The following is a 19,065-nucleotide window of genomic DNA, read 5'->3' on the forward strand; positions in this document are numbered from 1 at the left end:
ATTATTATTAGTATTACTTTCTGTTCTTCAAGTCTTTAATGCCTTAATAAAATCTGAGAGAAATCAAATGAGTCATGTTAGAAAATCTGAGCCCACTCAGTGGGTGAACTTATTTGGCTAACACATGAAAAGCTGAGAAAGTAGATAAAATTCAGAAATTTGAAATAAACATCCTCCATGTGTGTTGCTATGATACCATCCATATTCCCTGTGCAGCACCTTATGACTCTGGAGACGGATTTTGCCAGGATTCCCATTTATAAAAATCGGAATGTAGGGCTTGAACAATAATTTTATCAACCCTCCCATTTCCTCATGATTTTATGATGGCTAATAATGTGCGGTATAATATGACTATGTTTGTGTGACAGGAAACAATGTTCTGGGACCAACAAAAGATGCTGATCCAGGATGATGTTCTACTCAGCCTCTGTCATAAGGAAGATGTTAGCTTTCCACCAAGATGCATGTAGGCTATATAAATTAGTGTTGCTGTAAATCAAAATAAATAGGCCTAAGATTTTCCTTCAGACCGAATAGGAAACTTTCAGAGTCTGTTTAATTGCATTTTTAGAGTCACATTAAGTTTCCACACCGAGAATTATAATAACAGTGCTATTTTGATGCTATAATTTAGAGAAATGTTACCATGAAATAGTGTATAAAACATCGGGGCCAGTTTAGACGTTCATTTTGATATTTAACCATTATATTAACATTTTGTTGAGTGAGACAACCCATCTAATAGGCTACCAGCTACCACAAAACAACATTTTTTATTAAATCTTTTGCTATATATTGATGTTTGTGTCGTTGTTTTCTAACAACAAAAAAATGTCACTTAGAGGATGATGTCATTGCTTTTTTTTTATGATTAGGGAGATTTCAAAAAAGAATGGGAAAGTCGTGGAATTATTTAAATAGCCTATATGAAGAAGAAAAAATTCCCTCGAGTCATTTCAGTAGGCTACTTTTGTTTGATATCAAGATGAAACTGAAATCAAATCAACAACTGAACATGCAGTGTAGAATTCTGAACTAGAGGGAACCATTTAAGGACAAAAGGCTGTTTAAAAAGTCCCATTTTCACCAGTCTTTCATCAGTGTTTGAAAGTGGTAAAGATGATTGAAAACTGCCTAAATTAAATAATCGCGTCACTGATCTTTATCACCCGGCAGGCGGAGCACGAGCGCGAGCGCGAGCGAGTCTGTATTCACTGCTCACACCTCACTGGCTCACGCTCACCAGCCGTGTTATTATAGCGGGGCATCTGACTGACTGACTGGCCGACAGAGAGACGCGAGGTGAACCTGCAGGAGCCGCTCGCCACGGGGACCATGGTCATCATGAATCGCTCGCCGGACAGCAGGACTTGAGACCTGCGGTTTATCTGCAATCACCGAGATTGTCCTTCCACAGTACACCCAGACTTTCCTCCACTTCCATCATCTGGAATTGCTTTAACACTAGAACTAATCATGCTGTGGAAAACGGGACTGATTATTCTGTGCTGGGGCTTGTCGTCCGGGGAACTCCAGGACGGGCAGTCCGGCACTCCTGCTGCTCCAGCGCGGAGAACTTTGGATTTCGGCTTCGTCCCCTTCGGAGTTTACGAAACCGTCGCCTATTACGAGCCTGGGGCCATTGGGATTTTATTTAACATGATGCACGCTTTCCTCTATGTGGTTCAGCCTAACCCGTTTCCTGAAGGTGAGCTCAATCCTGTGATTTTCTTGAACTTCTGGACACCTTTAAGATTCAATTTGATGTTTCCCTCACTTACTAATTAATTTGAAGCAGGTTATTTCTATATGCTACCACACTATTTCTCCAATAGCAATACCATATCACGAGTAATGTGTGAGAGAGCTGCCACCTGTTATATCCCTCTCCATGGTGAATAAGAATGTGTGAAGTGGCTGGTCTGGCATATTCTCCACCTCCACTGTGTTCGTCATTATTTGGTAGATCTTGAGATTAAGATTGTGAGTGACCCTGTGAGTCACTCCTAATGAGCTAAAAGGCTAATCTTGAATGCCATATGTTGCTGCGCTTTTATTTTCCCAGCATGCCACAGGTGGATATAACCCGGTTCCTGGAGGGACCCCAAACATACACAGAATAGTAGATCTTGGAGAACTTTACTAAAGAGCTGGTTTGTTGCATCAGGTGCTTGATAAGGTAGACATCCTAAATGTGTGCTATTGGTCATCCTTTAGAAACAGGGTTGGGAAGGGCTGGTATAATCAACAATTGAAGCCACCAAGCACCCACACTCTTATCAATAAAAGTGCCAAAAGGGAGCTTTTCGCTGCAATGCCATAGAAGATGACATTTATTTCTTACCATTAAGAACATTTAATCGGAAGAACCACTTTCCACTATAAAGAACATTTTATCCAATGGAATGATTCCATTGGAACTGTAGATGTCAATAAAGAACCATTATTTTTAAGAGTGTATATAGATCTTGTATAAATTTGCAAGGATTATCATTTTATTCTACATTCTGCTCTGTATTTCACTTAATTCTACTCTATTTCTGAGGTTATAATTCCTTCTTTTTCTGCAGCTTGTTAATTTCTCATCTGGTAGTGATGGCCCCCCTCTAGTCATCTGTGCATACGTCTTCTGAACGCATGCAACACTGTCGGCATTTTGTTTTCATTTCTCCTCCTCCGTTCTCAAATAAAAATAGCCACAGCTGTAGCCTTTCGGCAAATTAATTAGAATGATAAAAGCTCTGTGACAGGCCTCCGGTATATGATAATTCAGCCCACTGCGTTTGATTTGCAGGAAAGAGACAGCCGTGCAGCTGCGGCAGTCTCGTCATAACTCCAATCCTGCTTGATTTGTTCTCTGCCACTATGTTTGTGCCAGTCTTGGAAGTCATTTCTTAGCGTGGATTTTCAGGGCTGATTTAAGAAGCCTGGTCACGTCACACCTAGACAGACATGCTCAAATCCTTTGATCCTTAAATCTGAATGGACTTTGACAAGTGAAAGTAAGGACAATGATGTGTGATGGTAACCCCCTGTCTCCTTCAAAAGAAACAGTGTCTTTAGACCTTCAAAACTACTCGTAAGATCAAAACGAGCCGGGGGACGATGGTTCGGTAATGGCCTATTAATTGCTCTATGCGAAGGTCTCTGGTTTCGCAGAGTTATATTGCCAGGAAATATATTAGGGAGCACTTAGGATCTCTTTGTTCTCAGACATTGACCTGGCTGTCATGACTGCCACCTTTGGAGCCTTGGGCTGTATCTCATTTTGCTCCTCAAAGCAAATTTTTGTGTGCCATTTCAATAGCACTAGTGTCACCAAATGAATGTTAAAGTAATGATTGTTTCTGTACAGGTTTATCAAACATTTCACACATCTGCCATCGGTCGTGTAAAGCCGGGTTCAGACTACAGGGATTTCGGGACGATTTATGCCCGATTTACCCCTCCCGAAATCACGTCCAGGGCATCAGTCGGTTCCGATGTTTAATATTTATGATTTTAAATCGGGATGAATACGACTGGTTATGTTAGTACTTCCACAATGGCCAATAAGAGACAAGTGTACAAGGAGACGCGACGAAACTTTTGAAATTTCGACCATGAAACAACAAGCAGCTGTACGGGTCCAGTGGACAACGGAGATGGAGGAACGGCTGGTCCAAATGTGCCAACAACACGACTGCCTTTATAATGTCTCCTTATATAATGTCTACAGCAATTTGTTGCGGCACAGTATCCATTTTGTTTAAATCAGCTTCCCCGTGAGATGATCACGTGAGGTGCTAAATCTGGCATGATCATCTTAACAATATCTTGTAGTGTGTGATGGGGCACGATTTTCAAATCTTGTTTTGTGTGCCGGTTTGAGATTTGAAAGAAAATCTATGAAGATTCTCCAGATTTCACAATTTAAAGGGTTAGTTCACCCAAAAATGAAAATTCTGTCAGTAATTACTCATCCTCATGTTGTTCCAACCCCGTAAGACCTTCGTTCATCTTCGGAACACAAATTAAGATATTTTTGATTAAATCTGAGAGCTGGATCACTCCTCCATAGGCTTCTAAGGGACTGAAACTTGCTGGCCCAGAAAAGTTATTAAAGACATCGTTAATATAGTGAGTGAGTTCACGTAGTGTTTTAGCGCAGCGCGTCTGTGTTGCACGTCACCACGTAGGCTCGCTATTGGCCGACGCTGGTCGTGTGTGATGTGTGTGACGTACAACACAGACGCGCTGCGCTAAAACACTACGTGAACTCACTCGAGGCCCAGAGAGAAGGAAATGAATAGTGGAATAAAGTCGTTATTTTGGGGTTTTTTTGTGCACAAAAAGTATTCTTGTCGCTTGATAAACTTAAGATTGAGCCACTGGAGTCACTTGGACTATATTAACGATCTCTTTAATAACTTTTCTGGGCCAGCAAGTTTCAGTCCCTTAGAAGCCTATGGAGGAGTGATCTAGCTCTCAGATTTAATCAAAAATATCTTAATTTGTGTTCCGAAGATGAACGAAGGTCTTACAGGGTTGGAACAACATGAGGGTGAGTAATTACTGACAGAATTTTCATTTTTGGGTGAACTAACCCTTTAAAAACTCCTGTAGTCTAAGCCCGGCTTAAGTTTGGAGTCAGTAAGATTTCATTTTTCTCTCTTTTTATAAAAAAAAAAAAAATTATTCAGCAAGGATCAAAAGTGACAGTAAAGACATTTACAAAAATCAATTAAAACATTTTTTTGTGTGCATCACGGTTTCCACAAAAATATTAAGCAGCACAACTGCTTTCAAAATTGATAATTAGAAATATTTCTTGAGCAGCAAATCAGCATATTAGAATGATTTGTGAAGGATCATGTGACACTGAAGACTGGAGTGATGATGCTGAAAATTCAGCTTTACCATAATAGAAATATATTAATTATTTTAAAATAGAAAACGGTTATTTTAACAATATTTCACAATATTACTGTTTTTCAGTTATCTCCAAAAACATAAAAAAATCTTACCTACCCCAAACTTTTGAAAGGTTATGTATAAGTAGTCGGTTATGAATTCTATTAGGGGGCTATTGTAATTTGGACACCCTTGAGCTCCATCTCAGATTATATGGCAGATCCCAAATCTAGCATTCCAGGTGATGAGTCCATCTGAAGTAGACATATGCAGTGGAGGCAGTTGCCAGGGCAACATAAGTTTCTCCCATTGGCCTACATATGTCTGAATGCTGTAGTGTTATACAAGGTGCGAATAGCCAGTGATTTCTGCAAGTAGAGCAGTGCTTTAGTAGATCTTAACAGATCCTTGTTTAACCACAGGACAACCAAGACTATATTAATATTTTTCATGCTTGGAAGTATGCAAAACTGCTTATACCAGGGCTATTATAATCTAATAAAACATATATATTTTTTCTGTAAAAGCAATTGTATATTTTTACATTTTGAATGTAGGCTATTACTAATTGTTATATGTTGAATTCATGTTCATAAAAAAAGACGCTGCAGAGCATGATGTCATATGATATCACGACTGTTGCAGTGTCCGAAGAAATTGTGCATGCTCAAAGTAAAACAAACAAAAAAACTAAAACTTAATAGACATATTTTTCAAAAATTCACCCAGCAGGGTTGCTGAAGGATGAAGCATCAGTGCTGATGGCAGATGGCCGCCAGCTTGCTGTGCTCCTTCTTGCTCCTCTACATCTCGAGAGGCAGTTATGACACTCACTGAGGCTGAGTGGAAATGAAATTGAACTTTTTCCTCTCTATTGCTCCCTTTCCCTCTTTCCATACCCCAGTTATCTCATTCTGCTTGACCTTCATTCGTTCTTCTCCTTGCCCCTCCACTCAGCAAGCCCTCCAAGACATATTCATGTCCAAAACTCCTCAAAAGGATTCATATTTAAAGGCTGTTAATGTTATTTTTAGAGGTGGCATAAAAAAAAAACAATTAGACAGTCTTTACAAATATATTCAATTCTGATGCTAGGGACTTGGGAATCCAAGGGAATCCAATTTGGACAATTCCAAATGAATGGAATGTTTAATTCAGAATAGAATAGAATAGAATAGAATAGAATAGAATAGAATAGAATAGAATAGAGAATAAGTTGCTGTTATAAATCATATTCATACATTAAAATTACAGTGGGTGTGTGCCAGACTATGGTTGTTATTTTATGAGCAGCTGTGAAATACATCCCACATATTTGAATGTAGTGAGCATGATAGATGTTTGAGGAGGAAGTTGGAGATGTTGGGAGCGTGTGATTTGTCACGTGTTCTCATGACTCCAGCATGACTGTGGTGCTCCAGGGACTGGCACATGTCACTAGATTTCCCGGGGCATCTTTAACCCAGCATGAGGCCCATGAGCTCCAGTAAACCCAGTGCCCAACTGTCAGTATTATCAAAATGAGCTGGCATCCTAATAATATTCTAAAAATGTTCTTAATAAAACACCTTATTTTTGGTTTCCAGTAACGCTCTTGATAATTTCTCTGTCTCCTGAAATAATGTTGGGGTTTCAGTAGCATATTGGTTATTAATTGATATTAGTGGTTTTATTTGTTTATATTTAATTGGTATCAATTAAGTTTAGGGTCTAATTCTCACTATTAACTAGTTGCTTATTAGCATGCATATTACTAGGATATTGGCTGTTTATAAGTACTTATAAAGCACATATTAATACCGTATCCTGCATATTCTACCTCCCTTAATCCTACCCAATACCTAAACGTAACTACCTTACTAACTATTAATAAGCAGTGATTAGGAGTTTGAGGCAAAAGTCGTAGTTAATAGTTCGTTAATAGTGAGAATTGGACCCTAATCTTAAGTGTGACCATTTAATTTAATAATACTATTAAATGCATTCCTGTAGCTCAAGCAGAAGAGCATGGTGCTGACAACATGGTGCTAGGTTATGAGTTCGATTCCCAGGGAATGCTTGAACGGATAAAGTGTATACCTTGAATATGTCGCTTTGGATAAATGCGCCTGCCAAATGCATAAATGTTAGGGCAAATTCTTCTAATTTGGCACTGTTTTGCATTGTTTGTGGCTCGATTTAGTCATCATCAATGAAAGCTTTTCGAAGTGATTGGTTCATTTTGAGGACTAGTTAGTTAGTTTGCTCACGGAAATGCTATGAATTTAATGTTTTTTGAAAAATAGATTTTAAGGAATTTTATAAAAAATTAGGTATTTCAAGTGTGAAATAAAATGTCAATTTGCATTTAATTTTGTTAGTAATTGTTTAAAAATTACAATGGTAATTGAGTTCCAATGGACCAAAATTAGGTCTATCGATTTAACATGTTAATTTGGTGTGATTAATTATGGGAATACATTTTTTATTTTTTATTAATGCTTTTAACGCACCTCGCCCCGACCCAGACCCAAAAATGCCGCTGTATGTTTTTTTGTCATATGTTATCATATGATATAGTTTAGCAATGTCACACAAACGAGTGCTGTTTTTTCCCGAATGTCTGCAAATGTGATATTGCAAATGTGATAGAATATTGTCAATATTGTATGTTTTTGCTACATTTCGCCAATGAAAATGGTTCCAAACAAAACCACAGCAGAACTGTTGTGCATCTCCGAGCAACACACACTGGTAATGCATTACTGAATGAATCCACAGTTTTTAACTCATCGAGTGAGCCATTGATTCAGTGACCCATTCATAAAGACGGTCATTGCTTCGTTCCTGAATGAATCAGCAATTTGAATGAATCTGGTGAATAAATGACTGAATGACTTGAAGGCCCCGATATACTCACTGCAAAGTGTATTTTTTTGTAAAGTGTATAGTATTTTATACTACATCTTATATGTAAGTACAAACTCGTGAAGCAATATTGTTTAAAAGCAGGCAGCGTTACGATATTAAACATGAAAAAACTGTGTCAGTGTCTCTTTCAATTAGAATTACAACTTCCAGAGGTGGGGGTCTCGGACTCGAGTGCAAAATTTAAGAAGCTGTTTTGAACTCTCGAAATGAACACAGAACAATAATTTTTTTCAATTATCTGATCAGTTACTCAAAAACCATAATATGATCAGAACCATGAGTTTTGTCATCTGTTGCACCAGAAGCATTTAAAAGTTTGTTTACAGTGTTCTTATTTTAAATCTGTTTGACAAACTTGTATAGAATTCTAATCTCGGCTTTTATCAGTTAAAATAATTATCGCCTCATTGGTATCAGCCAAAATGTTATTATCAGTAATTTGCTAGTTTACCATTTTCATATAGCAGGCAGCGGAATTTTTATTTTTTAAAGTGTGAATAGATGAGGGTGACTGTTATTTTTATTTATTTTCTTTGATTATTCTTATTAAAAAGTGTTGATTACTAAATATTTACTAATGCTTCCGGCTACCAACTGATCATTTTACCTCATTTAAATACATTCCACAGACTGGCAGATTTCCCAAAAATCAGCGCAGAATAAGTATGCTGATTCCGCCTGGACATGCTTACAGCTTAAACACTCCGGTCCTGGCTTAGACGTTATAAGCAAAAGGGTTATTTGCAGCATGTTGTCCCTTATCTGAGAGCTGATACGCTCCTGTCTGGACGTGCTTAAGCTCTGCAGGGCTTGTAGCTGCCCTAAATCTTGCCCTCCTGCTCTTTTGCTCCGCACCTTTGGTGTGCTTTACCTGGGGTTCTGGATGAAAGCCAATTCACAAGAACACTTTAAGAGGATTTCAAACTGTTTGTAGCCATTGAGCCACACTGAGAGTGTGGCTATAGGCATCTGTGGTGTGTGAATCTCAAAGACTGATTGCATAATGATGACCAGGTCATGAGTGGTCATATGTTCGCTTCTCAACAGATTAATTATGACTGTCTAAAGTGACAACACATCTAGCAACCATACTGAACTATATATAGACTACTAGACCATTTTATTTTTGTCTAAATTTGGCCTTGCATTCACGCCTGTACAGTAGAGGGTGCAGCTCAAACAAACCAAACACAAATGTGATGTTAATGCCATTTTTGCTTATTAGTATGGTTGAATTGGATCATCGAAGGTCAGCAGCGAAGATATTGGTTAATAAAGTGATTAAATGCATAAAGTATTTTTTGTTATTTAACATATTGATTACAGGTTTGTGTAATATTCTGACTTTGCATTTCACCGGTTTTATTCGTTTTGAGTAATATTGAATCTGTTTTGTGCTAGTGAGAGGAATAAATGTTTACATTTAGTCTAGAACTACAATAACCATCATGTTCACACGGCGAACAAATATTCACTTCCGATTTCTCTTTACATGGGGACTGGAGAGGTGTCAGTCAATAAATGGGAAAGCATTCTTTTAAAGTAGCTCGGATATTTTGTTGTAAATTTAAAATGAATGCATTACTTTACTAGTTACTTGAAAAAATAATCTGGTTATGTAACTTGCATTACCCCCAACGCTGAAAAAGTTAATTAAGCTTTTGTTTACAGACACCATTTGGTTTGAAATTGTGTTAACTGTCCGATTCAGTTCATACAGTCTTAGTGTCCAAATATGTTGTGGGACGGGAACCTCTGTATTTGTGTAGCCCACATTAGTGATGTTTGTGTGTTGATGGTAAGCCTCTCTGGAGCGCCTCAGATTTAGACTGTCATAACTAAACTGCTCCTGCTGCTAATGTGATGATCGCATTTACATTTAAACTCCAGTGAGCGTTTTCCTCCGCTGCCTCATGTTAGCATGGCATTATGGGATGTCAGACAGTGAACCCATCAGGTGTTCTGTTCTGCAGTGTTTTTGAGGGAAAAGTGGGATTGCTGTAGCCTCTGAATGAAATACTTATTTTTAGAAGAGCTGCACACATACACACAGTTACTTTCACTCTCCAGCATGTTGTGTGGGTTGGATTTCTCTCTCTAGAGAGGGAAACAAAGGCTTAAACTGAGAGAGTGTAATGAAAGACTGGCAGTGATCCTGAGCTATACTGCCCTCGATTATACAACCACATTTAGCCAAGTCAAAGGGGCTATTTAGGCATCCAGAGATACAGAAGTCTTAGCAAAGACACAGACCATTCAAAAACACTTTTGCATCAACCAAAAGGTTTGTTCAAATCTTGAAGGTGTATTATCACATATTTAAAAAAATATTATTAGTAGTATTTTCTCTGAATCCGTGAATATAGGGTTGGTCATTACTAGACATGTTGTATCACAATAATTATCATGGTATACAATATTATCAAGGTATTGAAATACATTACAAAACAGGAAAATATTAAAGGGTTAGTTCACCCAAAATTAAAATTCTGTCATTAATTACTCACCCTCATCCCAAAAACGTAGTAAACACATCTTTAAAATAGTCCATGTGACTACAGTGGTTCAACCTTAATTTTAGCGTACAAAAAAAAACGACGCATGTATGTGATACTGACGCAGGAGCCGGCCAATAATGAGCCGGCGTTCTGACGTAGAACCCTGAAGCCCCTCTTACGAGAGGTTCTCTCATATTGCGTAAGTTGCTTACGCTACGGGAAAGTCATCTTTTCTCGAGATATGAAGCCAGAAAATGATCCTTCATTTTTTAATTTATTGTCAACGCAGTGCAGCAGCTAGCAGACCTAGAGCGGCTGTCTAGCGCGCTCATTGGCTGCCGCGCGGCAACTGCAGCAGCCAACCACTGAGCCCCGCGTGACATCACGCCCAATTGAGGGCGCGCGCCCTTACACGTCAGAGCCCGCCAGAATGGGCGTGGCTTTAGTGTATATAAGGACGGGCTCGGGTGCTGCTTCCCTGGTTTTCATTCTCTTCAGCGAAGCTCTACGCATCCTGAATCCTGAGAAGAAGCCGCCGCCGTGGAAACAAGCGACTAGCAAGCAGAGGAAAGCGTCTGAAGAAGCCGGTCGTCTTCGCCACCTTCAGCCATCCGTGCCTGCCACGCTATCCGGCGACAATATCCTTTTCACTGCTGTGTGTGTTCGCCGCCGCGACACACACTCCTTTGTCTAAAAGAGCGCGAGCGTTTTTGTAAAAATGCCTTGCAGTTCCTGTGGCTCGTGCCGAGCCCCGCTCAGCGCTGGAGACCGCTATGTGATCTGCGCTCTCTGCCTGGGTCGAGATCACACAGCTCTCGCTCTCTCTTCGGGAGGCTGCATCCACTGCGAAGAACTTTCAATGTCGACCCTGCAGGCTCGACTTGAAGTGTTTGACGCCGAAGCTGTCACTCCGCCCGTCACTGCTGGACCGCGCAGGAAGAAGCGCCGCTCCAAGAGCTCGCCGGAACCTTGCCCGCGAGCCTCTCTCTCTCCTTCTCCGCCCCCCCTCCCGGACGCGCAGCTGCCCTCACTGCCGCCGCCTCAGGGGACGAAGCGGAAGGAGATGCCGCCGGTGACAGCTGCTCTATCCTGGCCTCAGACAGCGAGGAATGGTCCGGTTCGCACCATTCTGCCTCCTCTTCGGTCCAGGAATCCAGCCGGACGCGCTCCGGCGTGGATGCGGAACTTATGCGCCTCCTTTCCAAGGCCGTGGGACAGCTCGGTCTCGAGTGGTCACCGCCTAAGGAGCCCGCGCCTAACAGACTCGACGGCTGTTTTCTCGACGGCTGGGCCTCCCCCTCTACATTTGTCAGGTTCTATAACCTGGAAGTTCCCGCCTTGCAGGCTAAAGTTTTGTCAGTCTAACGGAATGTATGCTCTGCCCACAGTGTCTGTGCGCAGTCTACTCTCACGTGACTTAGCTCTCCTGGTTGAGCTGCACTATTAGGGTTGATGTTCTATAATAGACCGGCAGCGGCGCTCTGTATTCCCATACAGTGTGCTTATGTACTTGTGTTGGCCCGCGTTGCTGGCCACCTGATTCCCACTATTTATGTTCCCCGGGCTCCCCTGGGACTCATATAGTGGATGCTCGGCGCGCACGGCGTTGACAAGGGATTCCCGTAGCGTAAGCAACTTACGCAATACGAGAGAACCTCTCGTAAGAGAACGTACTCGGTTACCTAATGTAACCTCGGTTCTCTCTAGAAGAGGTAACGAGTATTGCGTAACCTGCCGTGCTCGCGCCTTGAGCTGATTTCGCTCAGTCGAATGAAAACCAGGGAAGCAGCACCCGAGCCCGTCCTTATATACACTAAAGCCACGCTCATTCTGGCGGGCTCTGACGTGTAAGCGCCCTCAATTGGGCGTGACGTCACGCGGGGCTCAGTGGTTGGCTGCTGCAGTTGCCGCACGGCAGCCAATGAGCGTGCTAGACAGCCGCTCTAGGTCTGCTAGCTGCTGCACTGCGTTGACAATAAATAAAAAAATTAAGGATTATTTTCTGGCTTCATATCTCGAGAAAAGATGACTTTCCCGTAGCGTAAGCAACTTACGCAATACTCGTTCCCTCTTCTAGAGAGAACCGAGGTTACATTAGGTAACCAAGTACGTTTTATCCTAACAACAAGTTTAATTAATTTTTAGCAAGTTTTGATACTGTCACATGTAATGAGCAATCCCCAGCTGAAAGTTCAGCTGCTCTTTTTTAATATTGGGATTTTCAGAAGCATATGTAGAAAAGTAGGTACTACATACAGCCAAAAGTTTGGATTTTCATACATTTCACATTTCGTTTCACTTTTTTTTCACGTTTTACTCTTATTTTTGTTCTTTTTTCTAGTTTAGCTAAGAAATATCAATTATCTGATCACCGAATAGGCGTGATACACCCAATATTCCTCATCATATGACCACTTTAATCAAAACCAAGTCAAGAAATCCTCTTTATGAGGTGACGCCTGCAAAGTGGCCTTAGATAACTGGTTAACAGAATGTAAGCATACTAGGACATTTCTAGGTAACACTAGAATGTCATGAACATGAGGTCAGGGAGTTGTAGTGCTTCTGAAAGGGTGAGAGGGCATCCCAGCTGGGAATAGAGGAGAGGGTGGCTCTAAAGCTACGTCACTAGGCCTTCTGGGAAAATCCAGAGGGGTTATTCATGGGCAGAGTGAGATGGCTGATAGGATTATATAGACTGTAAGTGAGAGCGATCATGGTGTATAATAATGAGAAAGAAAAGCAAAAATGAGCATACGTGATACAAAAAAAGGAGTACCCTCTTTTGTAACATTATAAGTGACTATTAAAACTCCCACTCTTGATCAATTTAATTGCTGAATAAAAGTGTTTTCTTTTTTAATCTTACCACAAAATTTTTAATGGTAGTGCATCTTTAAGTTGTTTTCCTATTCTGTTGGCTGCTTCCCAAAAGGATGGTTCAGGTTTGAATGTCTTTGTGGGTTTTGTAGGTAAAACTTGGCCCACACAGATACAATCTGAATCCAAATATTCACACATATATTCATCCTTTCCTCTAGCTTTGATCTAATTTAGCACTGCTTCATCCCATGTGGGCTGTAGTTAAAAAAAAAAACATGCATTAAGAGTATAATGTACAAATACTACAGATGCTGATGTTTCCTCATTAAAATGTATGCCCTTGCTTATATGCTTACCATAAATTCACAGCGCAAGAGGGAGATTGCACGTAATTGCGTTGTCACGTGACTCGCTAGCATTTCCCAGCTGAAATTAGCCTCTTTGCAACATTTATTGCCTTGAGGCTGTTTCAGCTGTATATGTCAGTTGAATATCGCTCTTCATTTTGATTTTTTTAAACTGTGCCGTTGTAACAGCAAGCAAATGTTCGCATGAAGAAAATTTGTGCTTCTTTAGAATCAATACATGGAAAAAAACAGGGACAGAAGAGTGGTTTTGCACGTCAGAATTGTGCAATTAATTCATCCCAAAGTAGTAGATCAGGGAAAGCCACTGTGGACACACAAACAAAGGCAAAAATATGCTAATCAGTATTAATCAGTAACACCTCCATGACCCTTATTTATCTTTATATCAGCTTTGCCATGATCAGTAAGCTGATATTAAGCAGGGATTGTGTTTATTCTGTGTCCAAAGAGAGAGAGAGAGAGTCCCAATTGTTGTCATGGCAAATTAAAGGTAAGTGTTTTATAAGTTGAAACTCTCTTCACATCCTCATAGCATAGGTCTAAACATTAAAACATGTACATTTGTCTTCTGTGGAAGTCGCAGGACCAAAACAAATTTCGTCCAGTCATTACATAAGATGTCCTACCTGCCCGTCAACATATGTATTTTCATACCTTCCAAGCACCTGTTCGCGCAGACATCACACGTCATCAGCGCATTCCATGAGGCTATGCAGAGTTGTAGACACAGTCACCGAGCGCCACAAACAAACAGCAGCCACCCTTTACAGTTCCTCCTGAACCAAAACAACGAGCTTCTGCTGCGTTCACGCCATGTCGTTACCGTAATTACGAGATGGCAACCCGTGACGTTGCCCGGAGCAGTTAATATCCTCAGACTCGGATTAATGCGTTTCTGTCAACACTATCAATGCCGAAATTAATCTGCAGTAGTAAGGTGGTACAAGTAGGAGCTCCTTAAATTGTTTACGTTCATTATTATTGTAATGTTATATGTGGTTTGAGACATGAGGTAATTAAACATCGACACTTTGCAGACTCTGCTGTAGGGATGCACCGATACCATTTTTTTTCAGATCCGATCCGGTACCAAAAATTCTGAGTATCGACCGATACCAGCGCAGTTTTTTTTTTTTAAATCAAGTAGAATTTCTATAACTCTGTGTTTTGAACTGAAAATCACTCTTTTGTGTGTTAAACACAATCTACTAAATACAGACAACTTCAAGAAAACAACAAATCTATTATAAACTAGATTAGTAGATAATTCAGCAGTAAAAGTTACTCTAGAAAAAGCAGGAGTGCACAATAATTGTACAAAATCTGAACATTTAGAGAGAAAAAAAAAAACATTATTTAGTGGGGAACAAATAAGAGACAATAAGTGTAGCACTATATCTGGTCAAATGTAACACATTGCTCTTTGTGTGGTTGTAAAATACATTAATGAAAAACAAGCATATATACTATAAAATTAAGACATATTTTAAATGTATAGTGCATCTGTTTAATGAGGCAGCAACATATGATAGATAGGACAGAACAAGAAAGGCTATTAATAATCTTTCATTGCGCAAAAGTATTATAATATGAAAGGCTCCAATACAGCGTGCAGCGCTTCGAGTCCCCATTGATAAGTTCACAGCACAAAGGAAAGACATATTGATGTGTAGTGTATTATACAGTATATCTATTCAATAGTTTATTGAGCCTTTTCTTTTAACAGTCTTTCAGTAAATTGAATTTAATGACTTAAATATTCATTTCTTGCTCACATTATACTATAGAATGGTGTCAGAACACTTTTAGTGCACGAAAACTTTATGGTGCTTTATAATGTTTTTGTGCCTTTTGTGGGGCTTAACAATAACACAGAATAGTATACTCACAATATCCGAATTGGATGGGTCTCGTCTGACCGCGATACCCGATCCGGCAAAGAATGGGAGAATCGGAGCCGATACCGATAGGATCGGCGCATCCCATCTCTGCTGTGCGCATTCATGTGATTTGAAGGAGGCGTGGCTTTGGAGACGCTCTGAAGGGAGGGTGGGATCTCATGCTTTCAATGCTAACTTGCTATTGCTAGCCTCTCCGCATTTGCCTACCCTACCTTTAACACTTCTGCAAAGCTATAGACCAGTATTATACTGTCAGAAAAAATGTGCAAATATTGTACCTTTAGGGGTACAACAGCTTTTCACTGGGGCAGTACCTTTAAAAGGACAACTTTGTACCCTATCTTACCCCTAAAAGGTGCATTTTAGTACCTTAGAGTAGTAATAGTATACACCTTTAAGGGACTGCTATGATTTTTTTATGAGTATATAAAGTACAAAGATGGTCCCTTCCCCTGTGACGAGCTGTTTTTTTCTGAGGGTGTAGATTCCATAGCTTTGGGAATGCGTAGTAAAGAAAATTACACTTATCAAGGCATTTCACTGTGTCTTTAAGATTGAATTATTTAACGCGGGCAGAACAGTCTGTTTTCTGATTATGACTCAGATAGTGTCACGTGACGGTTGCAAATATAAATCGCACAATGAAGGAGAATTAAAATAAACAGTCTTTAATCACAAACACTCTGGAGAACGTGGAGAAATACAAAACATCTTACACAAACAAGAATGGACCAAGAGCTAAGGAGATCTCAGGGCTTAAATACATGGAACAAACAAAGAGATCTAATTAGGAAACAGCTGAACAGAATGACCAATCAGGGAGACCAATTAGAACTCAGACAGGCAGGAAACAGGAACAAAGTAAACAGGTCTCAACCTGAACATAAAAGAATATACACATTTTTCTGATCCAAAACACTACCAATGGAAAACATCACAATCCAGTGAAGGATTTTTATATGAAGAGTGTAGAAAAATAATCATATTTGATCACCATCAGTTTCTGCAACCTAATTCATTAACCTTAAATGTGGACCTAAAAATAATACTGGTACATTTTTCAAAACAGTATGTACTGTAAGTAGGCCACATAGTCTGGTCTGCTGACTCGTGAATTGCACAGTTTGTAAGGACAACAGTTCAAGCTTGCATAGTAAGTTATAGTTTGAGGTTTTGATTGTTCTCAGAATAGAACTGAGTATAAATCTGTAGTTTCTATAATATTTCTCAATGCCATTGATATTTATATAAATACATTTTGACAGGCTTGTGGAGGAACTAGATGTCATTTAACCAGACTTACAGAGTTTCCTTCTTTTTGTTTTGGACCCTATTCGTGTGTGAACTGAAACACAAATGCCCAGTTTAGCAAAGTCCTCAGCAATGTGTGAATCTCCTTATGCGGATCTGTGCCATAAACCATGATGTTATGTCTGTTAAAAACCATGTACAGTGCGTTAATTAGTAGATGGCCCAGGGATGGTGTGTATTATTTCTTTTCTGAGCAAGTGTTTTTCCTTTCCACCCAAAAGCCATTGTTCTCATAAAAATTCACCACAAGGAAGTGGCAGTTAGTGTCCCTCAGGTCTCCTGGGGAGTTGAAAAAGTGATTCTGTGTAGATGTAAACAAGTGAGATATATGTTGCAATAAGAAATGGAGCACACACAAGGAAGTAAGGTGGATTAATGTAGTCACTCAGAGTCCAATAATTGCTGTATAGGTTTATTCACTTCTACTGTACATTATTAGAAGAAAAGGTTCTAGAACTTTATAGGGTTCTTTCAGGTGCGAAACACAGGTGCGAAAAAAAGATTTTCCATTGAGCCACTGCTTACCATGCGCTGGATCCTTCATTGGAAACCCAAAGTAACTCCCTCCCGATAAACATTTACTCTTTGAACTCTTGCACTCAGGAACAATATAAGTTGACGCCATTATGACTAAAAGTTTGCTAATAAGTATATCCTACTAAAGCAAGGCAGTATTTGACTCTGGTGAGCATATCCATAGCAGACTAGTGGGAGTGGCCTCGGATGGCAACATGCCCAGTGCATTATGGGTGTTGAAGTTTTCCTACTATTTGGCAGAAGGGAAGACAGCAGCCTTTTTTCTCTGTTTTCTCTAGTCAGGTAGCACCGATATCAAAAAATGTTGCCTTTCTACTGTATAGGCAGCCCTTTTTACCAGCAGTGAAGTACCCTTTTAAGACATTTCTCAAACTATATAACCTTTTTGGAATAAAGTGTTCTTTAAAATTGTGTGAAGAACCTTGAACCTTTTTTTCCAATTATGCACTGATGTTATAATTCTGGCCGATACCAATAAGTCAATAATTAATTTTCTGTTTCATGCTGGCTGAAAACCGTTCAATGGCCAATATTAAAATTCTATACTATTTTGTCTAAATGAATTCAAAATAGAATCGATCAAGTGCATTTAGGCATCACACTATTAGAATGTACAGCTATGAGAACTAGATATTCATTTTGAGGTTTGCTAAGGATTACATGTAACAACAGTGTTATTAAATTATTAGGGATTTATTTTATTTTATTCTTTATTGGCCAATAATCAATGTATCATGCATGCATATATATATTAGTTTTTGCTGATTTCCTGATGAAAACACTGATAGAGCACTGTAACACTGTACATGTATGTGTATTTTGAATGTTTGTGGAAGGCTTTATTTTGTCTACAGAGAACATATTGTTACCTTTTCACTGCAACTGACAAAAGCAGGGATAATGTGAGGATATTATATATCATGCATGTACATACTCATTTCACATACACATGCACAAAATAACCTTCCTCAGTGAGTATCAGAATACAGGGCAACTCAAATTGCTCTTTGTATATTTATCTAAAAAGACCTTCTGTGTTGCAGTGCAAGCCTGTAGATGCTGTGAAGAGATTGGTGTTGTTTCCAACTGCGGCTTGAACTCGCTCATTTAATTCCGTTTTTATTAATGCTGGGCTTGAAAGAGAGACCTGTACATTTTGTACCACCCTCACTTTCTTTTTTCTATTAGTTTCTTCCTCTTCTTCTTCCTTTTCCTATTCATTCTTTCTGGTTGTGACACTGGGTTCCTCTTTCTTGGTAACTGACTCCTTAGTTACAGAGGAGCCTTATTGCTTTATGTGTGCTTCAACAGATTGTTATTGTTAATGTTCAGGTACAGATTGTAACCCTCTGGGACTCTAACCAGGCACCAGGGAGTAGATGAGAAAAGTCATGAGCATTGGCTTCATGGCATTTGGGTGGTGAGAAGTGACACATTTGATCACTCATGTTAAATAGATAGCAGACGTCTCAAGGGTATTAAGCCTTCAGAATATTCTGAACACATCTGATTATCTCTGCTGTGCAAAAGCTACTGTGTGAAAAACCTCAGGCTAATGTCACAAAGTTGCAACTGAAGATTTTCCACGTAATGGAGTCACTAACAACAGATGTTCGTATGCCACAGCTCAGTATAGTTGCTAGTGAAGGGTTTGGGACTGAGCTTGTTCTTGTGGTGCCATCAGCCAATCTGCGGTGTCATGATGTAAGTTGTATGACTCCAAAGTGATTGGCTAAAAGAAACTGTTTCTGGAACTGAATGCAAAGATGGCAGAATTCAAATTGTGTATTTACATGGAATCATGTGATAGATGAGCTAAGT

General features: G+C 39.6%; 1 protein-coding gene across 6 annotated transcripts in view; it reads left to right on the top strand.

The window, feature by feature from the left end:
- The first annotated feature begins 1,195 nt into the window (after window positions 1-1,195).
- Window positions 1,196-19,065, top strand: part of prom1a (prominin 1a) — a 61,199-nt gene continuing 43,329 nt past the window's right edge. For 3 of the 6 annotated variants that reach the window (XM_084430294.1, XM_084430296.1, XM_084430299.1), the window contains exon 1: window positions 1,196-1,711. In XM_084430294.1, coding sequence (XP_084286420.1) covers window positions 1,480-1,711 — 232 coding nt within the window. In that variant the 5' untranslated portion in view covers window positions 1,196-1,479. The remainder of the gene's footprint in view (window positions 1,712-19,065) is intronic. The other 3 variants (XM_084430295.1, XM_084430298.1, XM_084430297.1) reach the window with 2 other exon arrangements.

Source organism: Rutilus rutilus (genome assembly GCF_951802725.1).
Source record: "Rutilus rutilus genome assembly, chromosome: 14".
NCBI classification, from domain to species: Eukaryota; Metazoa; Chordata; class Actinopteri; order Cypriniformes; family Leuciscidae; genus Rutilus; species Rutilus rutilus.